The 25,810-nt window shown below is 42.3% G+C and overlaps 1 protein-coding gene across 1 annotated transcript; it reads right to left on the minus strand.

Moving 5' to 3' along the window:
- Positions 1 to 8: 8 nt before the first annotated feature.
- Positions 9 to 25,810, minus strand: LOC125430488 (granulocyte-macrophage colony-stimulating factor receptor subunit alpha-like). The gene is made up of 13 exons (XM_048492413.1): positions 25,737 to 25,810; positions 25,074 to 25,191; positions 22,830 to 22,889; positions 22,009 to 22,139; positions 20,420 to 20,537; positions 17,652 to 17,787; positions 17,383 to 17,561; positions 17,034 to 17,146; positions 13,927 to 13,953; positions 9,677 to 9,794; positions 7,621 to 7,711; positions 3,142 to 3,220; positions 9 to 1,902 (listed from the first exon to the last, which is right to left on the minus strand). Exons 2-13 carry the CDS (start codon positions 25,156 to 25,158, stop codon positions 1,813 to 1,815), a joined length of 1,227 nt encoding a protein of 408 aa, XP_048348370.1. The 5' UTR covers positions 25,159 to 25,191; positions 25,737 to 25,810; the 3' UTR covers positions 9 to 1,812.

Raw genomic sequence — 25,810 nt, forward strand, 5'->3', positions numbered from 1 at the left:
TGAATCAGAAAAGAAAGTAGGCCATTGTAAGGGTTTATTGGATCAGCTTAAAATTATGATGGGCAAAATGCAGCTTGAGAAATACCTCATTAACTTATCAACATGTATATAAGCACTTGCTTTTGAGAAAGGTAGCCCTGAGTGAATGGGAAGATGACTTCCAGAGTAAATATCTTATTTCTGTTTGTAATAGTGCACAGTACCATTCTGTTGACTCAAATCTAAGTTATCTTCCACTAGAACACAAGCAGTAAAGATGCACTACATTCTGTTGGATATATGGTATAATTCTGGCAGACTTAAAGTTGAAGTAGGATAAAGGATGAAGGGTACTAGTAATGAAAGGAAACCAGGTTGGATGTTAGTGCTGCTCCTTATATAAAACCATATATGCACCATTGTTCAACACACTTCAAAGATTTTTGGCTGAACATTAAAAAGAAGCAAATAAGCACGTCCTTGGGGAACTGAATATACACACGCAGCTTTTAAAAAAAATTTGTGGATCTTAGCCAACAATGTTATTGGAACAGAATACTATAAGGTGAGGTAAATTTAAATATTTAGCAGGATAAAAGGAGCTCAGTGATTTGTTGATAACATATAGTACTTAATGAAAGAAAGTCCATGCTTACATAGAAATAGGCTCTATAAATTGGCAAGAATGATCAGGGTATTCATCTTTGATGAATGCATATACTTTTTTCCATATACTCAAAGCTATAATGAGAGTTGATGAGTTCTAATAAAGATCTCAGATGAATTTGAAGTGCTAATGGGATCAGACTTGAAGGCATTCGAAATCAAGTAAGACGGATTCACATTACGTTACCGGAAAGTAAAAACCGTTTGTAACCTTAAAAGTTTTGGTTTGTGCCTGCTGCAGCTTGTAAATATCTTCATACTTTTTACTGGTTGTTTTCTGCTTGCTGAAGAACTGTGGTTGTAAATTACTTTTCACCCATAAAGGTTTGCATAATATGTTAATTTGTATGTTGGGCAATTAAAAAAGCTGATAGGTAAAAAGTTGATTAGTTTGAAATACAGTGTTTTGATACTTTGACCCCTCTCCCCCCAAAATAAGCAAGTTCTAGATCAAGTCTGAAGTCTTCCTGAAAGCTGAAATGATTACACTGTGGCTATTGTTCTTTGGTCATATTATGAGAAGACATGACTCACTGGAGAAGTTGAAGGAAGCAAGAAAAGAGGAAGATGCAACACGAAATTGACTGACTCAATAAAAGAAGCCACAGCTCTCAGTTTGCAACACCTGAGAAAACCTGATAACAATAGACGGTTTGGAAGGTCATTAATTCAAAGGGTCTCCATAAGTTAAAAGCAACTTCATGCCCCTTAACACGCAAAGACTAAAGTAACTATTGTATAATGAAATCAACATACACCATGGCAGAGTTTAAATATATGTAAAATTAGATGTGTATTATTATTATTATTATTAATTCGATTTGATAGACCGCTCTATCCCCAAAGTGTGTTTGCTATTTGTTTCCTATAGCTTCTGAATATGGTGGCTTATGAGTAGCAATAGTTGTTTTCAAGCACCATTTTAACAACCAGTTCTACCGAAGTGGGGCAAACCTGCTGAATCCCACCATTGCCTGTATCTAATGGACAGGGTTCAAGAAGGTACTTTTACCAAATGTTGCTTGCGGATGGTGTCTAGCGATGCCTGGTGAATTCTTGTCTTTCAGAAACAGCAGTGAATTGCTGGCAGAGGCCTCCTCCTCTACCCTTCAAGAGGCAGGGGTAGAAATTAAGCAGGTCAGTAGTTTGCTGTCCGAAAAAGTGCCTTTATTTTTTAAAGCTGGTGGTAACTTCTTCAATGAATGTTATTTTTTCCTCTGGCTCATGCACTGTTGGTATTGGGTCCACCGGTTCTTTCTTTAACACAAGAAAAGGGAAGAGATAAATCCTTAAACTTCTGAGATTTGCTCTCTTATTTCAGGTCAGAGGTAGAATATAAATTACTGTTGCAGCTCTACTTAGATGGAGTCATGGAAAACTTTTTGGACATAGTAATAACAGCAATTGAACATGTAATCAGCTTTCTCCAATATGTTGAAGAATATGCTGAGTTGGACAATATTTGTAACAGCTTTCCACAAGTCATTCCATTGCTTTGGGTGTTGATTTCAGTTTTTGTTCTAGGATTCAATTAACAGGTCAGTAGATATATCTCCCTGCAAGTCCAATTTATTGATGCAGGAAGATTATTGAAGCTATTACCACTGGAATGGTGTTGATAAAAAGAGCAATTTAAATTTATTATAGTTATTAAAAAGCCCTTATTGAACTGTGCCAAATAAACATGGGACACTTAGTGCCAATTATTGCCCTGACCTGAATAACCCCAGGCTAGTCTGACCTCATCAGATCTCAGATTCATGATGTGGAGGCAGGCAATGGCAAACCAGCTCTGAATGTGACTTTCCTTGAAAACTCTATGGCCATGGTGGTGAACCTATGGCACTCCAGATGTTCATGGACTACAATTCCCATCAGCCCCTGCCAGCATGGCCAATTGGGGTTGCCATAATTCAGCCAAGACTTGATGACACACAAAAAAAGTTACTGTCAACCTAACCTTCATGATTATTGTGTAATTACAACTTATATATGCTATCCTGGCTCCTCAGAGAAAGAGTGGGGTAAAACATCAAAAAGTGTATTTAATTAGGAGTTGCATTTCAATTAAATATAAAATTGTTTTAAAATGGGTGAAGTCTACTGACAAAATCCTGGGTAGCTTTTGTTTCTCTTTTACAAATGTAGTTTTTCATGTGATTTGTAGGCTTCATAATTGTAAAGAGAGGATTGAAAGTGGGAATGCAGCAGTTATTTTTTTTAAAGCCCCTGCATATCCCTAAGTTTTACTCATGTGTTTGTGACATCAGTGTGGAAATACACCAGGTAAAATTGTTTCATACATGGGTACAAACACATGCATCACTAGTAGCTGAAAGTACAGAACTGCAGGACCAGCAATTTAATGGTACTTGCTACTTATCTGTAAAAACTCACACGATACTTGTCTAAAATTAACATGAATCAAAACACTTATTAACTTTTATAATCTTAAATCTTTGATGGATCATAATAAAAAAACGTTTTTAAGCTTACCTCTGCATTCCTGCCATACTGCTGAAAAAGGTTTTTTGGTTGTGGACCTGGAGTGGTTAACTTGTGCCATATATGGTATCTACAGGAAGAAATCTGGATTCATTGTCCTGAGAGACAAAATTTTCAGCTACCCCCTTATAGTTGAAAAATCACATACTTCTAAGGATTATATGCAAATTATTTCTTATTTGTAATTATTTTAAAAGTATATCTCTATACACATATGCACAGAGTTTAAATACATATGAGTTAAAATACTAAAACCCCTAAGAGAGTGGATAAAAAAAAAACATTTGTTACTTTACTGTACCTGAAATCCATGAATGTCAGAATGCTTTGATTTAAACTGAAGACAAACTTTAAGAGTGTTTTTAATACATTGTGTAAGTTTTAATAAATGGTGTAAATACTGAAAGATGAATATTAAGAACTGCACATCTTGTATACTGGAGCATGTGGTTTCCCCTTTTGTTTTAGGAGGCACTGATGCTTAACAGTTTTGTTAAGTTATTTATTCCCTATGCCCTGTTAATTATCTGCTTGGTACTGGTGGTTACATGAGGTGCTGACTGAGGTTACATGTACTTTTGTTTTTGAAGTCTGCTTTTCTCAGATAGCACAACCCTGCTCCTTTATACTACTTAAAAATAATTCCTTAAAAAATGTAAACCAAAAAACTAATTACATTTGTGTTCTCACATATTTGGGAGATATATTAATTTATTAAATAAGAATCTAAAAGCTGCTTTGTGGATCAGATCCAAAGTCCATTTAATTCAGCTCCTTGTTTTCTCAGTGACTAGCCATATGAAAGTTCAAAAGTGATTGCTCTACTGCCCAAGTTGTTAGTTTTACTTTTCATTTTAGTAAAATACATTCTGTTTTGAATCGGGAGATCATGAAGACTGAGGTTTATCCTCTATAATTGAACAGGGGATTCGTTTTGAGAAGTCTTATTTTAGAATTGCTTTAAAGCTTGCTTGCACAATATATTATTCTCTTCTGGTTAATTACAGTATTTGATGGGACTGCTGGTGCACATTAGCCAGTTAACTTTTAAATCGGGGTTTCAGATCTGAGTATAAATCTAGCAAAAAACCCAAAACCCTGTGAGGTAGAAAATCAACTAAAAACACAACCTTTTGTCACTCATGGCCAAGGAGCAGCAGTGGCTAGTGGTTAAGAGCAGGTGCATTCTAATCTGGAGCAACCAGGTTTGATTCCCTGCTCTGCTGCTTGAGCTGTGGAGGCTTATCTGGAGAATTCAGATTAGCCTGTGCACTCCCACACACGCCAGATGGGTGACCTTGGGCTAGTCACAGCTTTTCGGAGCGCTCAGCCCCACCCACGTCACAGGGTGTTTGTTGTGAGGGGGGAAGGGAACGGAGATTGTAAGCCCCTTTGAGTCTCCTACAGGAGAGAAAGGGGGGAGATAAATCCAAACTCTTCTTCTTGTTCAGGTCTTTCCTGCTATGTTCCCCAAAGATCGCTCTGTTTGTGAATACCAATTTACTGGAGGTCCCAACCCCAAGGATATCCATCTTGCCTCAACCAGGGCCAGGGCTTTTCCATCCCTGGTCCCAGCCTGATGGAACATTCTGTGTTAGAGACCAGGGTGCTGTGTGACCTAATGCAGTTCTGCAAGACTTGCAACATAGAGCTGTTCCACCAGGCAGTTGCATTAAAAAATCTCACATGAAAAATTTGCCTAAACAGAAAATTGCCAGCATGGAAAGATGCCTGCAAGGAAAAAATATAATTAAAATAATAGAAATCATTAAAATATATAATATAATTAAAATAATAATATGAACAGCATAACATAAGCAAAAGACCCGTAGGTATAGATTTTTTATGGGGTGGGTTCAGTGCCCCAGTAGTCATTAGGTGGGAGTGGGGCTTGGGGGTCCCACCCCCTGAGGTCCACCCCTCTCAGTGCTTATAAAAGCAGCTCTCTGAGGTCGAGGACAGTCTCTTCAGGGGCCCTCCCTGCTGGTTGGGAGCCCAGCTGGCAGCTCCTTCTACCTTCCCCCCTGGGGAGGCCAGAAGAGACTGCTGTCTGGGTCTCAGAGAGCTGCTTTTATAAGCACTGAGGGGACAGGGCTCGGGGGCGGGACCATGCCCCCAGGGTGGGTAGGGGCATGGCCCTGCCCCTGAGCCCCACTCCCTGGCCTCAGTGCTTATAAAAACAGCTCTCCAAGGCCAGGGATGTCAGTCTCTTCTGGTTCACCCCCCCCCCCCGGGCTGGACACCCAGTCAGGAATCCCTTCTGCCCTCCCCTCTTGAGAGGCCAGACGAGATTGCCATCCTGGACTTAGAGAGCTGCTTTTGTAAGCACTGAGGGGGGCTTTGGTAGGCGTGGCCTGCCCCTTGAGCCCCGCCCCCCAGCCGGAGTGCTTATAAAAGCAGCTCTCTGAGGCTGGGGATGGCATTTATCTCTGGGCACCATTTACCCCATATGCCTCTGTTTTCAAGCAAGCTAGACCTGTAATATGGGGAGGGGTTGAACCCATGAACCCACCCCTTACCTACGTCTTTGCCAGTGACCATGACAAAAGACCACTTAATCGTAAAACAACAATTACCAAACCTTAATAATTAAAACAATTATTTACTACTGAAAAAATTGTACATAGAGGAAAGTGACAAAACTGACAAACATCAAGCAAAAACTGACAAAAATGCAACAATCACCATTACACATGAAGAAATATAATTCTTTATGACAAATTAGTCAATATGCTTAAGTAATTAAGTTTATCTTCCACTTGCACCCCCCACAGCTGTGCCAACCCCCAAAGCTTTGGGGCGGAAGTGGCAGGCAAGCAATAGGAGGGGGAAAGAAGCATCATACAAGCAATATGGGTTGGAAAGTGGCAGGGGGTAACAGAGGTGTCAGAAATGACAGGCAAGGAGTAAGGGGCAGCAGAAGCAACCACCAAGCTGTGGTGGAGGGGCAGAAGCATTGTGCGAGAGTCAGGCAGGTGGCAGGTGAGCAGTGGGGGGCAGAAGTGGCAGGCAAGTGACAGAATTAGCAGGTGAAATGCAGGGGTGGCAGAAGCAGCAGGTGAGTGACTGGCAGAAGCATCAGGCAAGGATCAGGCAGGTGGCAGAAGTGGCAGGCGGGCAGCACAAGGGGCAGGGAAGTAGAGGAGGATAGAAACAGTGAGTGAGCAGCAGAGGTAGCAGAAGTGGTGAGCAGATGTGTGACAGAAGCATCAGGTGAGCATTATATAGGTGGATGAAGCATCAGGTGAGTGGTAAGCGACAGGTGAGCAGCAGGAGATGGCAGAAGTGGTAGAGAGCAGCCGGGGTAGCAGAGTCAGTGCATGGGTGAGTAGCAGAAGCGTTGGGTGAACAGCAGAGGATAGCAGAAGCAGCAGATGAGCAGAAGAAGCATCAGATGAGTTTCAGGCAGACAGCAGAAGAGGAGGGTGAGTGAAGGGGGCAGCAGAAAGCAGCAGAAGCATTGAGCAGGTGGCAGAAGTGGAGGAGGTGGCAGAGGCAGCAGGAGTGGCAGACGTAGTGAGTGCGTGGCAGAAGCATCCGGCAGGGAGCAGCGGACAAACCGTGGCAGAAGTGGCGGGGCCAGCAGAGGTGGCAGGTAGGTGGCAGAAGCAATTGGAGGGGGGCAGAAATGGCTGGCAAGCAGCAGAAGTGGCAGGTTGGTGGCAGAAGGTTGGTGGCAGGTTGGTGGCAGCTCAATGCCTCCCCTGTTACACTTGAACGTGGGTTGTCTGTCCCTTCTGTTCTCCCCACCAGATCTGCCATTGCAGTGGTCAGTGGCTGGTAGATTTGCCCCTCTGCTGGTACAAGTGTCCCAGGGAGGGAAAATCCACCAGCATGCCCCCATGCTGTTGCCAGTGGTGGATTTGGGGTCTCCATTTGAATGGGGCCGTAAGAGCATTGTGAAATTCCGAGACAGCATTTTATAGCGTTGGGCAACTGTTCCAGGGCTGCATTAAGATGATTCCATATTCTTAGAGGAAACTGAGGATCTCTACCAGCTGCACCCTCAATAAAGGTAGAAAAGAAGTACATGAGCACCTCAATGCCTTCTCAAAATTGTGTGGGCATTTTCCCATGTGGATATTTTCTTGTGTGGACATTTTTCCTTTGGGCATTCATGACTGTGGGCTTTTTTCAGGGGCTTTTTTTCTGGTCATCTCACTAGGCATATGGTTGGTTAAGGCAACTACGGTTAACCATCAAGGCCTCCCCCTAATCTCTGATCTCTCACTTTATCATCCAGTTATCAGGGTTCCTCGGAATTAATGGTTGTTGTTATTTGCTAAATCTTTTGGATCGTTCACAGCTGCTTGGATCTAGTAGTATGTTTTATTGACGTCTAAAAGTTTTTAAATGTGTGTTTATGTTGTACTATATATATTTAAATCATCATTATAATAATGTTAATAAATCATCATCATCATAATTTTGTAAATCATAATAATGTAAAATAACAGATTGTAGATTTACCTTTTACAGAAAAATACCAGGATCAAAATTATTAAGATGGTTCCAACGGTTACAAGTATTAATGATAATGGAATTGGATGGGATGGATGGTCTGAAAGAGACAAATTGCCTTTAGTATTGTAAGAACATAAGAACATAAGAAAGAGCCTGCTTGATCAGACCAGAGTCCATCTAGTCCAGCACTCTGCTACTCGCAGTGGCCCACCAGGTGCCTTTGGGAGCTCACATGCAGGAGGTGAAAGCAATGGCCTTCTGCTGCTGCTGTTCCCGAGCACCTGGTCTGCTAAGGCATTTGCAACCTCAGATCAAGAAGGATCAAGATTGGTAGCCAGAGATCAACTTCATAAATCTGTCCAAGCCCCTTTTAAAGCTATCCAGGCTAGTGGCCATCATCACCTCTTGTGGCAGCATATTCCAAATACCAATCACATGTTGCATGAAGAAGTGTTTCCTTTTATTAGTCCTAATTCTTCCCCCCAGCATTTTCAATGAATGCCCCCTGTTTTAGTATTGTGAGAAAGAGAGAAAAATTTCTCTCTGTCAACATTTTCTATCCCATGCATAATTTTATAGACTTCAATCATATCCCCCCTCAGACGTCTCCTCTCCAAACTAAAGAGTACCAAACGCTGCAGCCTCTCCTCATAAGGAAGGTGTTCCAGTCCCTCAATCATCCTTGTTGCCCTTCTCTGCACTTTTTCTATCTCTTCGATATCCTTTTTGAGATGTGGCGACCAGAACTGAACACAGTACTCCAAGTGCGGTCGCACCACTGCTTTATATAAGAGCATGACAATCTTTGCAGTTTTATTATCAATTCCTTTCCTAATTATCCCCAGCATAGAGTTTGCCTTTTTCACAGCTGCCATACATTGAGTTGACATTCCCATGGAATTATCAACTAAGACGCCCAAATCCCTTTCCTGGTCTGTGACTGATAGCACTGACCCCCGTAGCGTGTATGTGAAGTTTGGATTTTTTGCCCCTATGTGCATCACTTTACATTTTGCTACATTGAACTGCATTTGCCATTTCTTAGCCCACTCACCTAATTTATCAAGGTCCGCTTGGAGCTCTTCGCAATCCTTTGCGGTTCTCACCACCCTACATAATTTCGTATCTTCTGCAAACTTGGCCACCATGCCACCGACCCCTACTTCCAGGTCATTTATGAATAGGTTAAAGAGCACTGGTTCCAAAACGGATCCTTGGGGGACACTACCCCCTACATCTCTCCATTGTGAGAATTTCCCATTTGCACCCACTCTTTGCTTCCTGTTTCTCAACCAGTTTTTAATCCATAGGAGGACTTCCCCTCTTATTCCTTCATTGCTGAGTTTTCTCAACAGTCTCTGGTACGGAACTTTGTCAAAAGCCTTTTGGAAATCCAAGTAGACAATGTCCACTGGTTCCCCCTTATTATGATTTTCAGCTGGGAAATAGACATATTGCTTTGTCCAGTGTCGGTTTGGCTGGATTGTCATCAAAAGTATACCATATAAAATAATAATTTCTAAGTCATCTGGAAACTTCTAAGAATTTGCATGATGAAAAGCTAGAAAGTGAACATCTATTCTGTTTTCATGCAGTTGAACAGTGCAGCTTTATCTAAATATCTCACAATGGAGGCAAATAGTGAATGCAGTAGACTTATTTCTCCTAATCATTCATGTCTATGCAATCCATGCTTCAAAAAACTGAAGGAAGAGAAATTCCCATTTGTTGATGCAGGAAGCAACAGCCAGTGTATTTTGGTGAATGACAAATCGCAATGGACCTATCTGCAGAGACGTAGCAAGGGGGGGAAACGCCTGGTGCACTGGTGCGTCCTCCGCCTCGTCCTGCCCACCATGCCCTTGCCACACCCCTACAGGGGCGCACACCTGGTGCGTTGCCCCCCCTTGGAGCTATACATCTGCCTATCTGAGTTCTTATTATTCCAAATTGCCCCTAAGAAATGCCCCTTGATTTGTTTTTGTTTTGCAAGAGGATTTCAAAACCAAGATTGAGTTTTCAGAGTAGAAGAAATAGTAAGAGGGAAAAATAACATACTTACCTATTATAATTGGTTCACTCCACTCACCATAGATAAAACTATCACATGGATTGTTGACTATACGGATTCTCACTATATGTCTTTCCGCCACATCAATGTTTTTGTAATTCTCAGTTATCTGAAAACAAAAGAGTGGTCCAATATATTTCACTGTAGCTCAGCGTTTAAGATCTTTACTGAATAGGGGTAACTTTGTACATGCCTCCTTTTCATATTATAAAATCTAGCTCCTGAATTCCATTGCCAAGAAATGAGGTCTAGAATGACACTTGGGAAAAGAGGGGCTCGATTTGATTTGTCTAAGCAACTGGTCTTGGAAGTCCATCTGCTTTCTTCCCAGACATCTGGATCACTGGGGAAGGTTTCACCTCTGTTTAATGGTAACCCAATTTGCCACTATTTTAACCTATTAGGAGAATTAAAGTGTTAAAACCAGTGTGAAGCAAACTTGTCTCCCATCCCAGATGGAGTAATTTGACCTCCAATACCAGAAACCCCACAAGTGTTTATAAATATGCTTCTGTGGATGAAAAACAACCAAATATTGCTGAAAAACAATTGTCTTTCCCTCACCTGCCTTTTATTCTACAAAATAAGAATGTTAGTTGTTTAAATGCTAATAACTAACAATAGTCAACAAATATTAAACTTGTAAAATAAAATGTAAAATAAAATACATTTCTTTTACAGTAAATGTACTGTCATTTACTGTAAATGACAATACAGTCCTTTACACTAGTAAGATGGGTTTCAATTGGCTTAGACTGGTATAACTGCCTTGGATTGAACAGTTAACTGGCTGTTCTAAATCACTCACTCAGAAATATGCCCTAGAAAAGTTCATTTTGAATTATAAACCTTCCCCTCAGTTTCCAGCTGGTCTATCAGTAGCAAATGTATATGCTTTGGGTTTGCTGCTGTGAAGTAAGTTTTGTAGTGCACAAGGAGATAATTAAGATCACTGAAGCTGGATTAATATATTAACAACTAGGAAGATTTATTTATTTAAAGGTTGGTTTTAAAGAAACCAAGCATCAGCACAGATTTCCAGATGGACAACGTAGAAAGCTGGCTGAAGGATAAAATTTTTAACTGGTTATGACTTCAGAGAGTTAGACCCAGTGGTGGGATCCAAAAATTTTAATAACAGGTTCCGATGGTGATGGGATTTAAACAGTGGTGGCGCCGCACACACACACCTCCAGTCCCTATTGGGCAGGGAGGTTGTTTAGTAACCCCTTCTCGGCACTCGGAAAAAATTTGTAACCACTTCCAGAGAAGTGGTGAGAACTGGCTGGATCCTACCTCTGGTTAGACCCTTCTACAATGCTTTAACTAGTCACTAAGTTGTATTCTCTCTCACACACTCAGGATTCAACCTGCACTGGCCTGCCCTTTCCCCTGTCAGACTAAATTATACAAGGTCTGCTCATCACCAGAGTCAGACTTAGCAATCAAGCCCTCTTTTCTGTCCCAGAGACAGAGCTAAACTGCTCTGTCTCATTACCAGATAGAGCTACCCTTCACTCCATCTGCTCATCTTTCTGAGACAGGCCTGAGCTGTCACTGCTGTTTCCCTGAGGCAGAGCTCAACTCCCTCTTCTGTGATTCTTCCAGCATCTCATCCCCCTACTTGAAGGTGACTGGATGCTGGAGCAACACTCCTATGGACTCATCTGAGTGGCTGATTTTCTGTTCAGGGGCAGGACAGCCTCCTGTCCGTCACACAGTCTCCTTTTGGAAACTGACACAGGTGAGATCTTCTTTGGGTCTCTACCTGATCAATAAGACAAGTTTATTCTTTATTATGTAACAGTAATATTAACAAGCAATATAAATGGTTTACAGGAACAGAATAAGAAAATAATTAGCAATATAATACTTTCCTAAGATGTATATATGTCCTTTTCTGGTGGGTTTCAATGGACCAATGATGTCAATTCCCACTCTCATAACTATTATGGCCAAGGTTGCAGTTTTGCTTTGGTTATTTCCCTTGCTTTGTCCACCGTTTGGCAAACTTGACATGTCTTGCACAAGTCTGTCACATTTCTTCCTAACCCAGGCCAATAAAAGCACGGTCAGTCTGTGTTTAGTCCTAGCAACTTTCATGTGATTTGCAAATAGGCTTTTGTGCGCCACTGACAGTAACTGCAATCTGTACTTTTGCAGGACAATCAGTTGGAATCGCCTTTCCCAAGCAACTACCATTCATTACAATAACCCCGGTGTTTGGTGAAGACTGAATTAAGGGATCCAAATTTTCCTCCATTGTTTCCAATGGAGGATGGATGGGGGTGCCCCTTTGGGGGGGGGGTCCATAAAATTGGATCCTCTTTCCCAATCTCTGACAGACTTGGCAGGTCTTGTAAGCAGAGTCATCAAGCAGCGGTGCGGCAAATTGGATAGCTCTACCCCAAATACCCCACCCCTACCCCAGAGTCCTGCAAAGGTTATAGATCTGGCCAATAAACTGAATCTTCATCTTGACAAGAGGGAAGTGCTACTGGAGAGGGGAAGGTCTAACCTGGGATTTGGGATGTCACTTTTTCTGGAAGTGGTTGCACAGATCTGGACCCTGGGGTGTTCCTGAACCAGGCTACTGCAGGATAAGAAAGTGACAGTGGGTAAAAAACAACGCCATTTACCAGCTTTGACTGGTTAGCCAGCGTTGGCCTTTCCTTTTGTCCATCCTGAATCTACTGAACCTTCTGACTGAAAAATGCTCTGTCACTTTCAGAATATGTAATCTGCTGAGTCACTCCTTCCTCTTGTTGCTGCCATATGCAATTTCCTGAGCAGAAAAGATCCATCCACTGTGGTACATGCCCTGGTTACATCTAGATTAAATTACTGCATTGCACTGTACCCAGAGGTGTAGCAAGGGGGAAAAGCACTTGGTGCACTGGTGGGTCCTCCACCCCACCATGCCCTTGAATTGCCCTACCACACCCCCAGAATGCCCTCACCACACACCCCACAGGGGCGCGTGCCCGGTGCGTTGCGCACCACCCTTGGAGCTACGCCTCTGCTGAACGCGGGCCTGCCCTTGAAAAGTATTCAGAAACTTTGATTTAGCCAGAATGTTAACTGTAGGGGGTCATTAGGACCATATCACTCCAGGCTTGGCCCAACTATACTGGGCTTCCAGCTTGTTTCCAGGTACAATTTAAGGAGTGGTCTTGACGTTCAAAACTCTGTATGATTTGGGATCAACACAGCTGAAGGATGAACCTCCCCAGCTCTTTGGAGGCTGGGGATGAACCTCCCCAGCTCTTTGGAGGCCCTGCTTTGTTTGCCATCTTCTGAAATTGGACAGATGGCAACCCTGGAGAGGGCATTCTCTGTCATGGCATCAATGCTGTGGAACTCTTTCCCTAGGGAGATTCATCTTTCCCCTTCTGTTGCCATCTTCCATCAGTGGATGAAGACTTTTTTTTGTTTCATTTGTCATTCCCTCTGTGAGCCCTCATTTCTAACCAACACTTAGGAAGTTTACATGTTTTGTAAATACTTCAACCGTTTTATATATATATTAATTCTGTTTTTTAAAACCCGGACACCATGTGACAACTTCCATCCATTTAAATATCGACTTATTTGTTATAACTTCTGGAAAGTTATCAGCATACTTCTTCCATTAAACTCTATGTAGACCATTTGGATAATGGCCCATTACACATGGAGTGCTTTCTTTGAAGCTGTTTGGGGTTGCAGCGGTCTCCTCATATTCATCCCTTTATACATGAGGAAGTGTCCCACTGCTTGCTGTGCAGATTGCCTGTCCCATTTCTGGGTTGCTCCCAGTTGGTTGCAAGATTGCTAATTTTAAAAAAATCCCTTCATTTTTTAAATCTTCTGTAGCAATGGCTTGTTAGTATTAATTTTTGTTTTTTGGGTTTTGTTTTTTAGAAAAGTTGACCATTGACCTCCTGGAAATGCCTGCAAGGAGTGGGCAGGAGAAGACAGAGTGGAGTGGGAACCCCAAAACCAGGGAAAACAATGAGGTTTGTTTGCTCTCGGGAATTGTAGGGCTTCTGGAATTTGCCACGCCATAAATCTGAGCATGTCTGCAATGAAAACTCTGCCCCACAGGAAACATATCCTCCCTGTGGGGCAGAACACGAGTGTATCATTGGCCTATTTTTGATAATACAGAAGTATTTTAGAATACTATAGATAAATGATATGCTGCATACTTAAAATTCAGTGTCGTTGAGCTTACTCTGTTGATAAGGCAAGGTACTTACACACTCAGTTGTATTTTTGGTTTCATCCTAAAACACAAAACAAAAAGTTACGTATGTTAATACAGGATTATTTTAATTATTTATTTGCCATGAAGTCACAGATGACTTGGGGTTTTCAAGGCAAGGGGCATCCAGGGGTCGATTGCTGTTGCTTCCCTTGCATAATGACCCTGGGCTTCCTTGGTGGTCTCCCATTGAAATACTGGCCAGGGCTGACCCTGCTTAGCTTCCAAGATCTCACAAGACTGGCAGCGATTTTCCACTGGCTGTGGGCAGGAAAAGACTGAGTGGAGTGGGAACCCCAAAACCAGGGAAAACAATCTGTGGGGTGGCATGCAAGGGAGGGGAGGAAAGAGGAGGGGGCCTGGCATCTGGACATGGCCCACCCACCCTAGGAGAGGGAGGGAAAGGGAGGGGTGGCATGCAAGGGAGGAAGGGGAGGGGGTTAGGGTTCTCAACCCTTCTGCCGGTCCTTTATGCTTTTTTTGTTGCTAAACAGTAGAAACACATGCAATGGGATTCAAAAGTCTCATTTTCTGTTGCTGAAAAAGTAGCAAAGACCAGTTATAAGAACAACTCTTGTTGAATCTTTTAATTGATGTGGTAAAATGGACTTAATCTTGTCATTTTGGTTGCTTGAGCCCCTTTAAAAATGGCAAGGAATAAGATGTCTAGGAATAAGATGTCTGTATGGAGGAGGGGGCATGGAGAGAAGGCAGCATGGTATAATCCAGTCTTATCAGTAGGACTGGTACATGGAAGGGAAAGGAGACCATAAACTTAAGGATGACTCTTCAGAGGAAAGCAATGGCAAACTATCTCCACTTCTAACTTGCCTTGAAAGCTCCTTGCTGGGGGCAACATAAGTCAGCTGTGACTTAGTAGCACTTCACTCACACATAAGGAGCAGAGGGATAAACATTCTGGCTTTTCATATGATAACAGTGGTATCCTACAAAACTGCATGAGAGAGCTTTATCAGCTTCATATTCCTATGGAGAACCAGAACTTTATCCAATAAAAAGGTGACTTTGATCCAGTCCCTAGGGTGGGCGCACTCCCCACTAGTTAGGGAACAAAAGGGCAGACATCTGGCATGTAAATTATTATGGATGCTGCTGTACATAGACATACAGATACATGAATGGGAAAGTGGTATGCCTGGATAATTGTAACACAAGCAAAGCTACCTTGCAGAGGCGTATCTAGGAAAAATTCTGCCTGGGGCAAAAGCTGAGTTTTCCATCCCCCCCCCCCCCCATATGGGAGGCCGCCCTCCCACATCACAACCAAAGAACATTTTTTTGTACCAGGTCATCTCCTTTCCTGGAGGGACAGAATCCAGCCATAGGAGCCCCTCTCCAGGCTTGACCTCTGCAAAAATCACTCTTGATGGGGCGTCCCTCTTTGCAAGCCGCTCTCTGGAGTTCTGTGCACCACAAGAGCTGAGAAGGGAACACCGCCTATCACCCCCCTACCCCATTATTAAAACAGTCACTTGGTCTCAATCCCCTTTGGGTCTCCGTCCCTTGGACTGCCTTTGCCTCCATCCCCCACATGCTATTTTCCACCTTCCATTACAAATCCCTTTCATCCACAAACATTTGCAATTCACCAGTTTTTTTGGAGGGGGGAGGAATTGGGGCTGCTGCTACTCCTTGTGGGAAAATACAAGGCTAATTGCAAAAGACTGGGGGTGGGGTGATAGGATGCTCCTCCCTGAGCTTTTTCTTCCCTGCCTTTCTAGGAATGCAGTCTCTGTGCTTTGCCTCCTTCTTCCAGCCCCTCTTGCAAGAAAGGGGGGGAGAGATTACCCATTGCAAGCTGCAGGGGAAAGGTTTTTTGAGGGGGGGGGACACCTAGCCCAGGACTTGGTTTGGTGCAGCTGCACGTTTTGTGCATTCACGGATTCCCCACAAATCCCAATGCAGAGATGCAGAAAATTAAATACTACAAAGACAGTCAAGCTCCTAAACAGGAATCGGTATTCCCCCTCACCAAGAATGATATCTCAGGCTCCCTCCCCCCAAACTCCAGCTCCAAAGTGTGACCTCAACTTTCTTGGGTCCTGTGTATGATCCTCTGGAAAGAGGCTGCATTCAGACCTCCATGGGGTTCTGAGATGCGCTGCCTGGAGTCCCTCATGCACAGCCAGCCGGTGCAGCGCCTCCAGCCGTAGCCATGCCATTTCCCGCTCATTGGCCTCCAGCACCTGTGCAGTGCGCCTCATCTGCCTTGGGCAGAAGCACGCCATGCCCACCAGGCCAGCCAAAGGGCCAGCTGCTCACATGCATATTGTGCATGGTGCAGTAGCCTGTGTCTGCCTGCCGCCATGCCATCAAGGCCAGCTACCAATGCTGGGACCCAGCAGCACAGCACGAAGAAGGCCAGTGAGGCTGGCTGCACCCAGTCCACCTGCAGCAAGCCCACCACTGACAGGAAATCAAGGCAGGCAGCAGGGCCAGCGCAGCCCAGGCTAGTGGGTGGGGGCGATTTTCCTCCCCCACATGACCAAATGGAAGCCACTCCAGAGTCACAGGGCAGAGGGGGCGTGTCCCCAGGCCTCGGCGACATGCCGGAGGGCTGCAGGACAGGTAGGTCGCCCGGACTTGGGGGGAGGGAAGGCGCCGTGGAGCAGCTGCCATTCGCACGGCAGCAGCTCCAAGCCGCCGTTTTCCAAAAACCTCGCTGGGCAAGCGAGGTTGGAAAATGGCGGCTTCGCGCCGCTCAGGCGGCGCGGCTGCGAAGCAGCTGCACCCCCTGTGCGAACGGCTCCCTGGGGACGGCGTTTTTGCCGTCCTCAGGCCGCTGTATTCCGCCCGTGTGGAAGGGGCCTGTGACAAGAATCAGTTATATTTAGTCTATGATTTGTTGCAGAACTGGAGGCTATAGTACAAGAGTATGATTATTATTTTTAACAGCAGGTGAAATAAGAAAAAAAAGAATTGTTATCTATCATGTTAGGTAGTAGAGGAGCACTAAAGTTGATCTCCATAGAAATTTGAACACTGGCAAATTTTCAACATTTATGTTTTTAATGTTGCTATGTAGGTTGAAAAAAAGCGATCTTGTTTTCTGCTCAGCCTTTGAACAGTTTGACCTCTTACCTTTATTTCGTAACGAGGGCAGCAGCACTTATGATCAGGTGACCATTCTATTCTACACATTGATGGCTGCTTAGAACAATTTGTAGTGATGCTCTGTGGAGGGCCTAACTTTTCTGGAATGAAAACCACCATTAACATGTTTGACAAGCAGCAAAATGTGACATTTTACAGATGCTTACATGGTACCCCCCCCCCCCCCGCCCCCCGGTCAAACTATCAGATGCTGTATACTTTGGTGGAAATTAGTTCTCTGGCAATAGGCATCAGTAATGATCCACTCTTGGGCACTTTAAGATTTCTATTACATTTCAAAACTAAAACAAAGAACCCTCACTTTTTTCTTTCTTACCACTGCAGCATATATTGAGAAGTGCATCATAATACTGAATCTGTGATTTTTTGCTTGATCCATTCACATAGAAATACCAAATATCGTCATAATATTTCAAAGGCATTTCAGGGATGTGGCATGCAATAGGTCTTCCGAAGGTGTTATTTATATAATGTGGACACTCTCTCTTTTCTCCCCTGTAAATGCCAAAGTATTTCCTTTAAAACCAAAGCAGAATAGCATATTTTAAAATGATGTTCTCAAGTGAACCAATGAAAATTATTTACTTGTGATTCTTACTGTACTTCAGGTAAAGAAAATACTGGACATCTTCTGGAGCGTTTCTTCCAGCGTTCCAAGTACAGTTCACAGAAGAAACATTGTAAAGTTCACAAGAGAAATTTTCAGCTGCTGTTCCATCCTCTTTTGGAAACAAATGGAAGTTAATAATATGTAGCATTTCTATAATACATTTGAAGAGGTAGGAATATTTTATATACATATTATATCCTCTTTGTGTGTATGTATCTTTATTGATACTAGTTTTCCAAGCGTGGGACAAAACCACCCAGTAAACTTCAGGAACCTCTTTTGAGACTGAACCTTAAATTGCTACCAAAGTAACCATAACCCCAAACAGGCTTTCAAATGAGATTTTGAAATCCTGATTGAAATTTTAACAATCCTTTCAGACAAACTGGGGGGAAAAAGCAGATGTTAGGAGAATATAAAATCTGGAAAGTATTGTAATGTACAAAGCCCATTTTCCCCTATCATCTCATACAATCTTTCTCTGTGCTGAGTTCACCAAGTTCTTAAACTGTAGGAAGTGCTGGATTTAAGCTTGTTAGAAAACAACATGCTCTTCTTTGGAAGTCTTTCTTCATTCCTTCCTATGTGAAGGTTTCTCCTGCAATTATTCAGTGGTGATGAATATGCATACTTCCCTACTTTGGGAAACTTTATACTGATGTGTTCAAGGGGTTGAGACCTTGCTTTGAAGAAAAGAACCATAGTATAAATTAAGTGCAAGCACTGGGTCATTATGACCCATGGGGTGATGACATATTACAATGTTTGTTTGTTTGTTTATTATTTATTTATAATTGATTTTGTATACCGCCCTTCCCCCGAAGGGCTCTGGGCGGTGAACAACACAGTAAAACAACATCATATTAAAACCCCATTAAAACACCAGATTAACAAAATTACATTGGCGTCCAGCATAAAACTTCATAAACTCACCCTGGGAAGAAACAAAATAATGGAGCGAAGGGCCCCCATAAGTATTAAGGGGCCCAGAGTGTAAAAAGGGGGGAAGGGGAAAGGGGCGCACATCAGTGGCCGCCCCCCCCCCCCCAACGCCCAGTGGAACAATTCGGTCTTACAGGCCCTGCGGAACTCTCCAAGATCCCGCAGGGCCCGGATAGCTGGTGGTAAAGTGTTCCACCAGGCAGGGGCCAGGGCTGTAAAGGCCCTGGCCCGGGTAGAGGCCAGCCGCATCATCGAGGGGCTAGGGACCTTTACTAGGCAGACTATTCTTATGGGGTGGTTTGCCATTCCCCTGTCGTCTTCACTTCATCCCCAGCAAGCTGCATACTTTTTTTTACAGACCCAGAAGGATGGAAGACTGAGTCAATCTCGAGCCAGCTACTTAAATTATTTCTGTTAGGATTAAACTAGCAAAGTTTTGACTGCAGTACTGCAGTTTACCACTCTGTGTCACTCTGGGCTCTTTACATAGTACTGTATAAATTAAGCCCTGCCTATAAGAAAACTCCTGCTCAGTTATTCCAATTTACTCTTCTTGATTAAACAGCTGAGAAAGAAAATACTATGTAGTCTGGCAATCATGTTATTGATTTATAATATGGCTGCTCCTCATGGAGCTGGGAGGGATGATGGAACTGTGAGGTGGGTCACAGAGTGAACATGTAGCTTCTGAGGGAACAGCCTGGCCCAAACCTGGGTCATTTACTTCTTCCAACCAGATGTATTTGGATCAAACTAGGTCTACCTTCCCCTTACATAAATGAGATTGCAATTGTAAATACATTTCCTAGGGAATATGTCCCATTCAACTCAGTGGGATTTACTTCTGAGTATAATGTTTAGTATGGCACTCACACGGATGTAATCCTATTGAGGATGACAGTATGAATCGTATATGCTTTATTCTTTATAGTTCTAGCAATAATCAGTAATGGTGAATGGGGATTACTTGGAGTTTTTGCAACCCCATTCCTTTGAATATGCTTATCTCATTAAAACTCAGTCATATATCATCTTCTTTTATCAGTGTTTTACACACTTCCCACAGCCATTACTCAGCTGTCCAAATACCCCTGAATAGCAGTGTCCCAAGCATTAGCGAAGAACATTGTAGGCTCTCCATGAAAACATTATTATGGAATGTGATTATCCTCCTAATGCCAGCCATTAGAAAGAACTACCAGATATATTGAAGTATGACATCTGCATCACTATCAATGAGTAAATGGTATTACTGTTCCAAGTTCCCATAGCTACACTATTTCCTAGCAATGTACTGGTTAATGTGTGACAGTCCCTTTTGGGAATGGATGGAATATAGGGCTACTCCATATGTGTAAGTTCCTATGTATAAAGTATCAGCTACAACAAAAAAAAAAGATAAACAAGGGTCCCTAGATTTTAACCCTGGACTACCAAAAGCTTCCATTCCCTTCCAAGCTCCAAGGAAGGATGCCAGCAACTGGACCAGAGGTTCACTCTACCATTCCTCAGAATCCAAATTATAGCATATTCTTTAACCAGTTTAAGCATTCCTCTCAACCACTTCACCAAGTTTATAAATATAAGACTGGTCCACTAATAGATATCCTCAGAACATTATTTTAATCCAAAATCATTAAACATAATCTATTTGCCAATTTTCTCCTCTTCAAAGAGGCTTTAAAGTGAAATTTTGCTTGGACTGACTTGAAGGGAAAAATACTCAGTTCCCTTCTTCTTTGACTATTCCCTAGGTGGGGTTCTGGAGAATGCATTGTGTTGAGGATAGTAACTGAATTACCTTGAGGGGGAAAGTAGATGGTATCTGAAAAAGTCTTATTCAGATACATCATTTTGGCTATGAAAGTCACCCCCTCATGACGCTGCACACTTTCAAAAGAGCACATTGTTCCATTTTTCTGAAAAGAAAGAATTAAATTTAGTACTTTTAGATAGGGTTTTAGAGAAGTCTTAACACTGCAGTTATATTCCTTCAGTAGCCGATGCTTAAGCTGCTCCATAACACCTTCCTTTCGGAGCCTTCCAATTCTCCCTAGGTTTTCAGATGTGTATTTATCTTACAGAGAGCCATAGTGGTGTAGTGGTTAAAGTGTCAGACAAGGATCTGAGAAGCCCAGGTTTGAATCCTACTGCGCCACAGAAACTTGCTGTGCGACCTTGGGTTTTCAACCTTGAACCTGGCAAGTATTTGGATGGGAAATCTCCAGTGAATACCGGAGTAGTAACATTGAAGCAGTCAGTGGCAAACCACCTCAGAACATCTCCTGCCTTGAAAATCCTCTGGAGTCACACAGGAGTCCCCTGTGACTTAATGGCAACCCCCCCCCCTCCCGTTACAAGATTCTGGAACCCTGGGTATCAACCAGATGAAGGGCTAACTATACAAAAGGCAAAAGGCACCAATAGGAATTATTTCACCTCTCTTTCTGAGACTCTACTGTTAGAAGATCAATTGGATCTGAATTGTAGTTTGGTTGTGCTCAGTTTTGATTTCTAAGAACCTGGTTATGCTGTTACACATTTGACTGTCTTGATCAGCATAAATCACCCTATCATTGTGGCAAACTGAGCTGTCAACAATTTGGTCATAATCTTCGTTACTGGCTGGAAATCTTTCTTACTTGCCCTCAAAATATAATCCATGTTAATATTTCAGAAGAGCCAGAGAGGTAATTGCTATCTGAATTTGAATGCAAGCAAAGGAAGAGAGCTTATGTCTTTTAGTTAGAGTTAGCTGAAATACTTGTCACAATAAACCATCGTACGAAGCCAGCAGTTTAAAAATAGTTACATTGACTACTAGTTTGTTTCTGAGTCCAATGCAAGGTGCTGATTGTGCCCTTGGATTCACGTATCCAAAGGTGCACCTCTTCCCTGTTGGTAATTAGTGTCTACTCCATGATCCCTGTAGATGAAAAACAATTAAAAACAGAAATATTTTAACGAAGGGAGAAGGCTCAGCTCATTTTGAAAAGATTTCACCAGTGTTAGCTAAGGGTGAGGCAGACAGAACAACTGGTTACTTAAAGCTACCAAGCATTTGGTGGCTGATGCTCAGATTTGAGTTCGGTTCACACTCAGTAATCCTGAAGGTACTTTCCTGGGAGTAAGTCCTATTGATCAACAAGGGAATCACTTCTCAGTAGACATGTTTAGGGTTGCTCTTACAGTCATTCTGCTATACCAGCTCTCAGAAATTAATAGTTTGATTTTAAAAAATGCACTAAAAGTTCAAGAGATTGTTAAAACCTATCAGCACACATTGTGTCTTTAGAGGCATTTTTTTAATCCCTACTTTGGAAAGTGCACTATATAGAGTTGGAATTATTGACTACATTTCCCACAATATCAGAAGTAATTTATACTTACAGCACCATATATACAATCATGGGGAGGAGTGTCAACAGAACATTTAGTCATTGTGACATTAGAGTCCCAAGTCATCTCCATGTTTTCCAGATCTACCTTCCAGTTTAAAGCCACCAAAGGTGGCTTTGTCTCTAGGAGGATAAACAGAACAAAACAATCCTATTTAAACAAATTTCATCTGACCATAACTTTTTGTCTGCACTCAGATGCCACTGAAATTAATGGAATCCACTGGTTTGTAACTAATTGCAAGATTACAACAAAAGCTTTGTGGGATCTCCCACTGTGGGATTTTGGTGAATTGTCCATGAGCCATTTAAAATGTGAATGTACTAGTAAATGTTGCTTCTGAACAATTGTTAATACTTGTTCTTGTATTAGTACTTCTAATAGTAAATGTTCTTAAAGTATTAGCACTTGTTCAGAAGCAACATTTTACACAGAGCTTATCATTTTTTAAATAATAATTTAAAATAATCCACGTGTACATCCAAAGATCTTTGCTGTTAATATAGATAAGTCAGAGGATACATTCATTCCAACACTGCCCAGATTCATATAGTTTTTTTTAAAGAACTCACTCGATCTTAATCATTGCATCACATACTGGTAAACAACAGTGGAGTTTCCGAGCCCAAGAACACATTCCGAAATCCAGTTGATCAGAAGAAGCAGATGGGAGGATGATTAAGAATGTGTCACCACCAGGTGTATTTCAGGCCTTATGTCTCAACTATGATCCCTGATCAGAGATGTTCCTGATGACTTTTTTTGTGGCTTACACATTATTGGTAGAGGAATGACTAGATTATAGTACTCACCAGTCCCATCCAAGCTGCAGCGGTAGAGTTTGTTCTTTTTTATATATCCTGACTCTGATCCTGCAAGGAACAATGAGTCATTTGGCCGGCAATATTAATAGCTGGAATACAGTGCCTGCTGCTCAAGGTGACAGTGCTTCTCATTGCTTTTTCAAGTACATGAAAGCTACTTATCTGAATCCAGGAGATTATGGTCACTGGGCTCAACTCCATTCAAACAGTATATACTTACCCTGTGGAGGAAACATTGCCAAAACTTGTGGACTGAATTCTTGGCTTCTGTCCAAGTCTTTTAACCTACAACAAGTTGTTGTTGGTTTTCCGGGCTGTTTGGCCGTGGTCTGGTAGATCTTGTTCGCCTGCATCTGTGGCTGGCATTTTCAGAGGTGTATCACAGAGAGAAGTCTGTTACACACTGTGTCCAGTGAGAAGGGAATGTTTAGTGGACTCAGCCAACTTCATCGAAAAAATTAGCAATCTCCATCTCAACCCTAGCAACAGACTTATCAGCTTCAATGTTGTCTCACTGTTCACCAAAGTTCCAATGAAAGACATGCTCGCACTCATTGGCCAAACGACATCGCAGCTTTGTTTCAACACTGCCTAACAACCAGCTACTTCCAATGGAACAATGATTACTATGAACAGACAGATGGGGTAGCCATGGGAAGCCCCCTCAGCCCGGTTAATAGCCAATTTTTACATGGAACATTTTGAGAAACAAGTCCTCGAAACAGCACCCAGAAAACCCACAACTTGGTTCCGATTTGTGGATGACACTTTTACAATCTGGAGTCATGGCAAGGAAGAACTGCTGAATTTTCTGGATCACCTTAACTGCATCCACCCAAATATCCAATTTACCATGGAAACTGAAAAAGAAACTCCCTTTTCTAGATGTCTTGGTCTTTCCCAGAGCCAACCATCAACTGGGCCACACACTGTACAGAAAACCAACATACACAGACCAGTATCTACATAAAAACCAACCACCACCCACAACAAAAAAGGGGTATAATCAAAATTTTGACAGATCGTGCAAAATTAATTTGTGAACCACACCTCCTCCCTGATGAAATCAATCATCTAGACTGGACTCTGCAGGCTAATGGCTACTGCACAACAGAAATCAGAAAAGCTTTAAGACCAAGAGAAATCGAAAGGACTGAGGAGAAACAGCCCCCCACAGGAAAAATATTTCTACCATATATCAAGGGAATCACTGATCAAATGGGGAAACTGATGAAAAAACATAACCTACAAACAATCTTCAAATCTACCAGAAAAAATACATGCTACGCTCAGCAAAGGACAAGACAGACCCCCTCACTTCTGCAGGAGTTTATTGCATACCCTGCAGCTGTGGAAAGGTCTACATTGGAACTACAAAACGCAGCATTCGGACTCGTATTAAGGAGCATGAAAGACACTGTCGACTTAACCATCCCAACAAATCTGCAGTAGCAGAACATGCTCTAAACAAAACTGGACATAACATTTTATTTGAAAACACTTACATTCTGGACTACTTGGACTGTTACTATGTCAGACTACACAGGGAGGCCATTGAAATCCACAAACACCAAGACAACTTCAACAAGAAGAAAGAGATTCTGAGAATTAACAAAACTTAAAAACACCAGAATCAAAGGCCAAGGGCACACTAGGTTCATGGACAATGGACTCCACCCAGACACAGGATTTGCATTCAGTAATACTGTTGCTGCTGCAGGGAATGCAAATGCGAATACAAATGAAAATGACTGAAAATCCCTCCCTCAATACCATGCAATAAACCACACCTTTGCATAGCAAATTCCACCCAAACACTTACTGATTGATTCCCCACCCTGGGACATGGACAATATATACCCCACTAAAAATTTCCTTCTTACTGGACACAGTGTGTAACACACTTCTCTCTGCGATACACCTCTGAAGATGCCAGCCACAGATGCAGCACTAACTTATCCCATTGTTGACACAGTACTGACCCTCTTAATGAGGATTTCAGCTAAGATTCACAAGTTAATGTGCTGATACCATACATTTTTACCCCTCATACTTGCAATGTCACATCAGAGTAGTAAAACACCAGTCCAATCTTGAAGCAACACTGGCTCAAATTCATTCTGCCAAAGTATCTTTGGATTGCTCTGGGGTAGTTTTACTTGGTAATGATCTTATGCCCATCTATGAGATTTATATCAGATCGTGCAGTGAATCTTGAATACATGTACTTACCCTCTACATTTGAAAAAGCAGCATAAAATATAGAGTACGAAAATATGAACCAGATCACATCAGCAAATCCTAGAGCAGTTACCATTCTATTGATCTTTACACATAAAAAGAATAAACCCTAAAAAGAAAGAAAAGTTTGTTTAGTTTCACTGTTGTGTTTTACCAAGTCAGTCATTGTACTATTTCTACCATTACATGATATTCTTGATAATCATGACATCATGGTGCTAATAAGCTCAAATGATAGAAAAAAGGGGTATGCTCTACTTCCGTCAGTAAGAGATCCAGCAACCAGAAGTGCACACAGTATTCTAATTACAAGAGGACCATTGCTCTGTGCAAAGAAATTACAGTATTAAAGATGAGCACAAGCAGCTCCTTGCGTCTGCCATACAATGTGTGGGTGGTGGGTGGGAAGAAGACCTCAGCTGAGATGGGAAGAATTGGATTCTAAAGTCTGGGAGAAACTGGAGATGAGAGTAAAACAACTTCATAAATATTTTAAATTAATGAATGCATTTTTAAAGAACAGACGACAAGAATGATTGTCAACTAGGATCATGTAGTGAGAACATTTTAGCTACTGAGTCTGCTCCTGCCCCTCTTCCACTTCAAACCAGAGAATATTTATCTGGAACTAACTGCATAAAGAGTTGTCCTTACCTCCTTCTCTTGTTAGGACTGATGAAGAACTACAGTGTTTAAAGGAAGCTGTGGCTGCTGCAGCTGGATTTTCT

This window comes from Sphaerodactylus townsendi, linkage group LG04 (assembly GCF_021028975.2).
Source record: "Sphaerodactylus townsendi isolate TG3544 linkage group LG04, MPM_Stown_v2.3, whole genome shotgun sequence".
In the NCBI taxonomy this organism is placed as follows: Eukaryota; Metazoa; Chordata; class Lepidosauria; order Squamata; family Sphaerodactylidae; genus Sphaerodactylus; species Sphaerodactylus townsendi.

Excerpts from the sequence above, each read along its gene's own strand:
- LOC125430488 (XM_048492413.1), bottom strand. The coding sequence starts at position 25,158 with ATGGTAACTGCTCTAGGATTTGCTGATGTGATCTGGTTCATATTTTCG. Across the intron at positions 13,954-17,033 it reads GCCCTCGTTACGAAATAAAG|GATGAAACCAAAAATACAAC; the intron begins GTAAGAGGTCAA and ends TTTGTGTTTTAG. Across the intron at positions 3,221-7,620 it reads CTGGTATTTTTCTGTAAAAG|ATACCATATATGGCACAAGT; the intron begins GTAAATCTACAA and ends TTCTTCCTGTAG.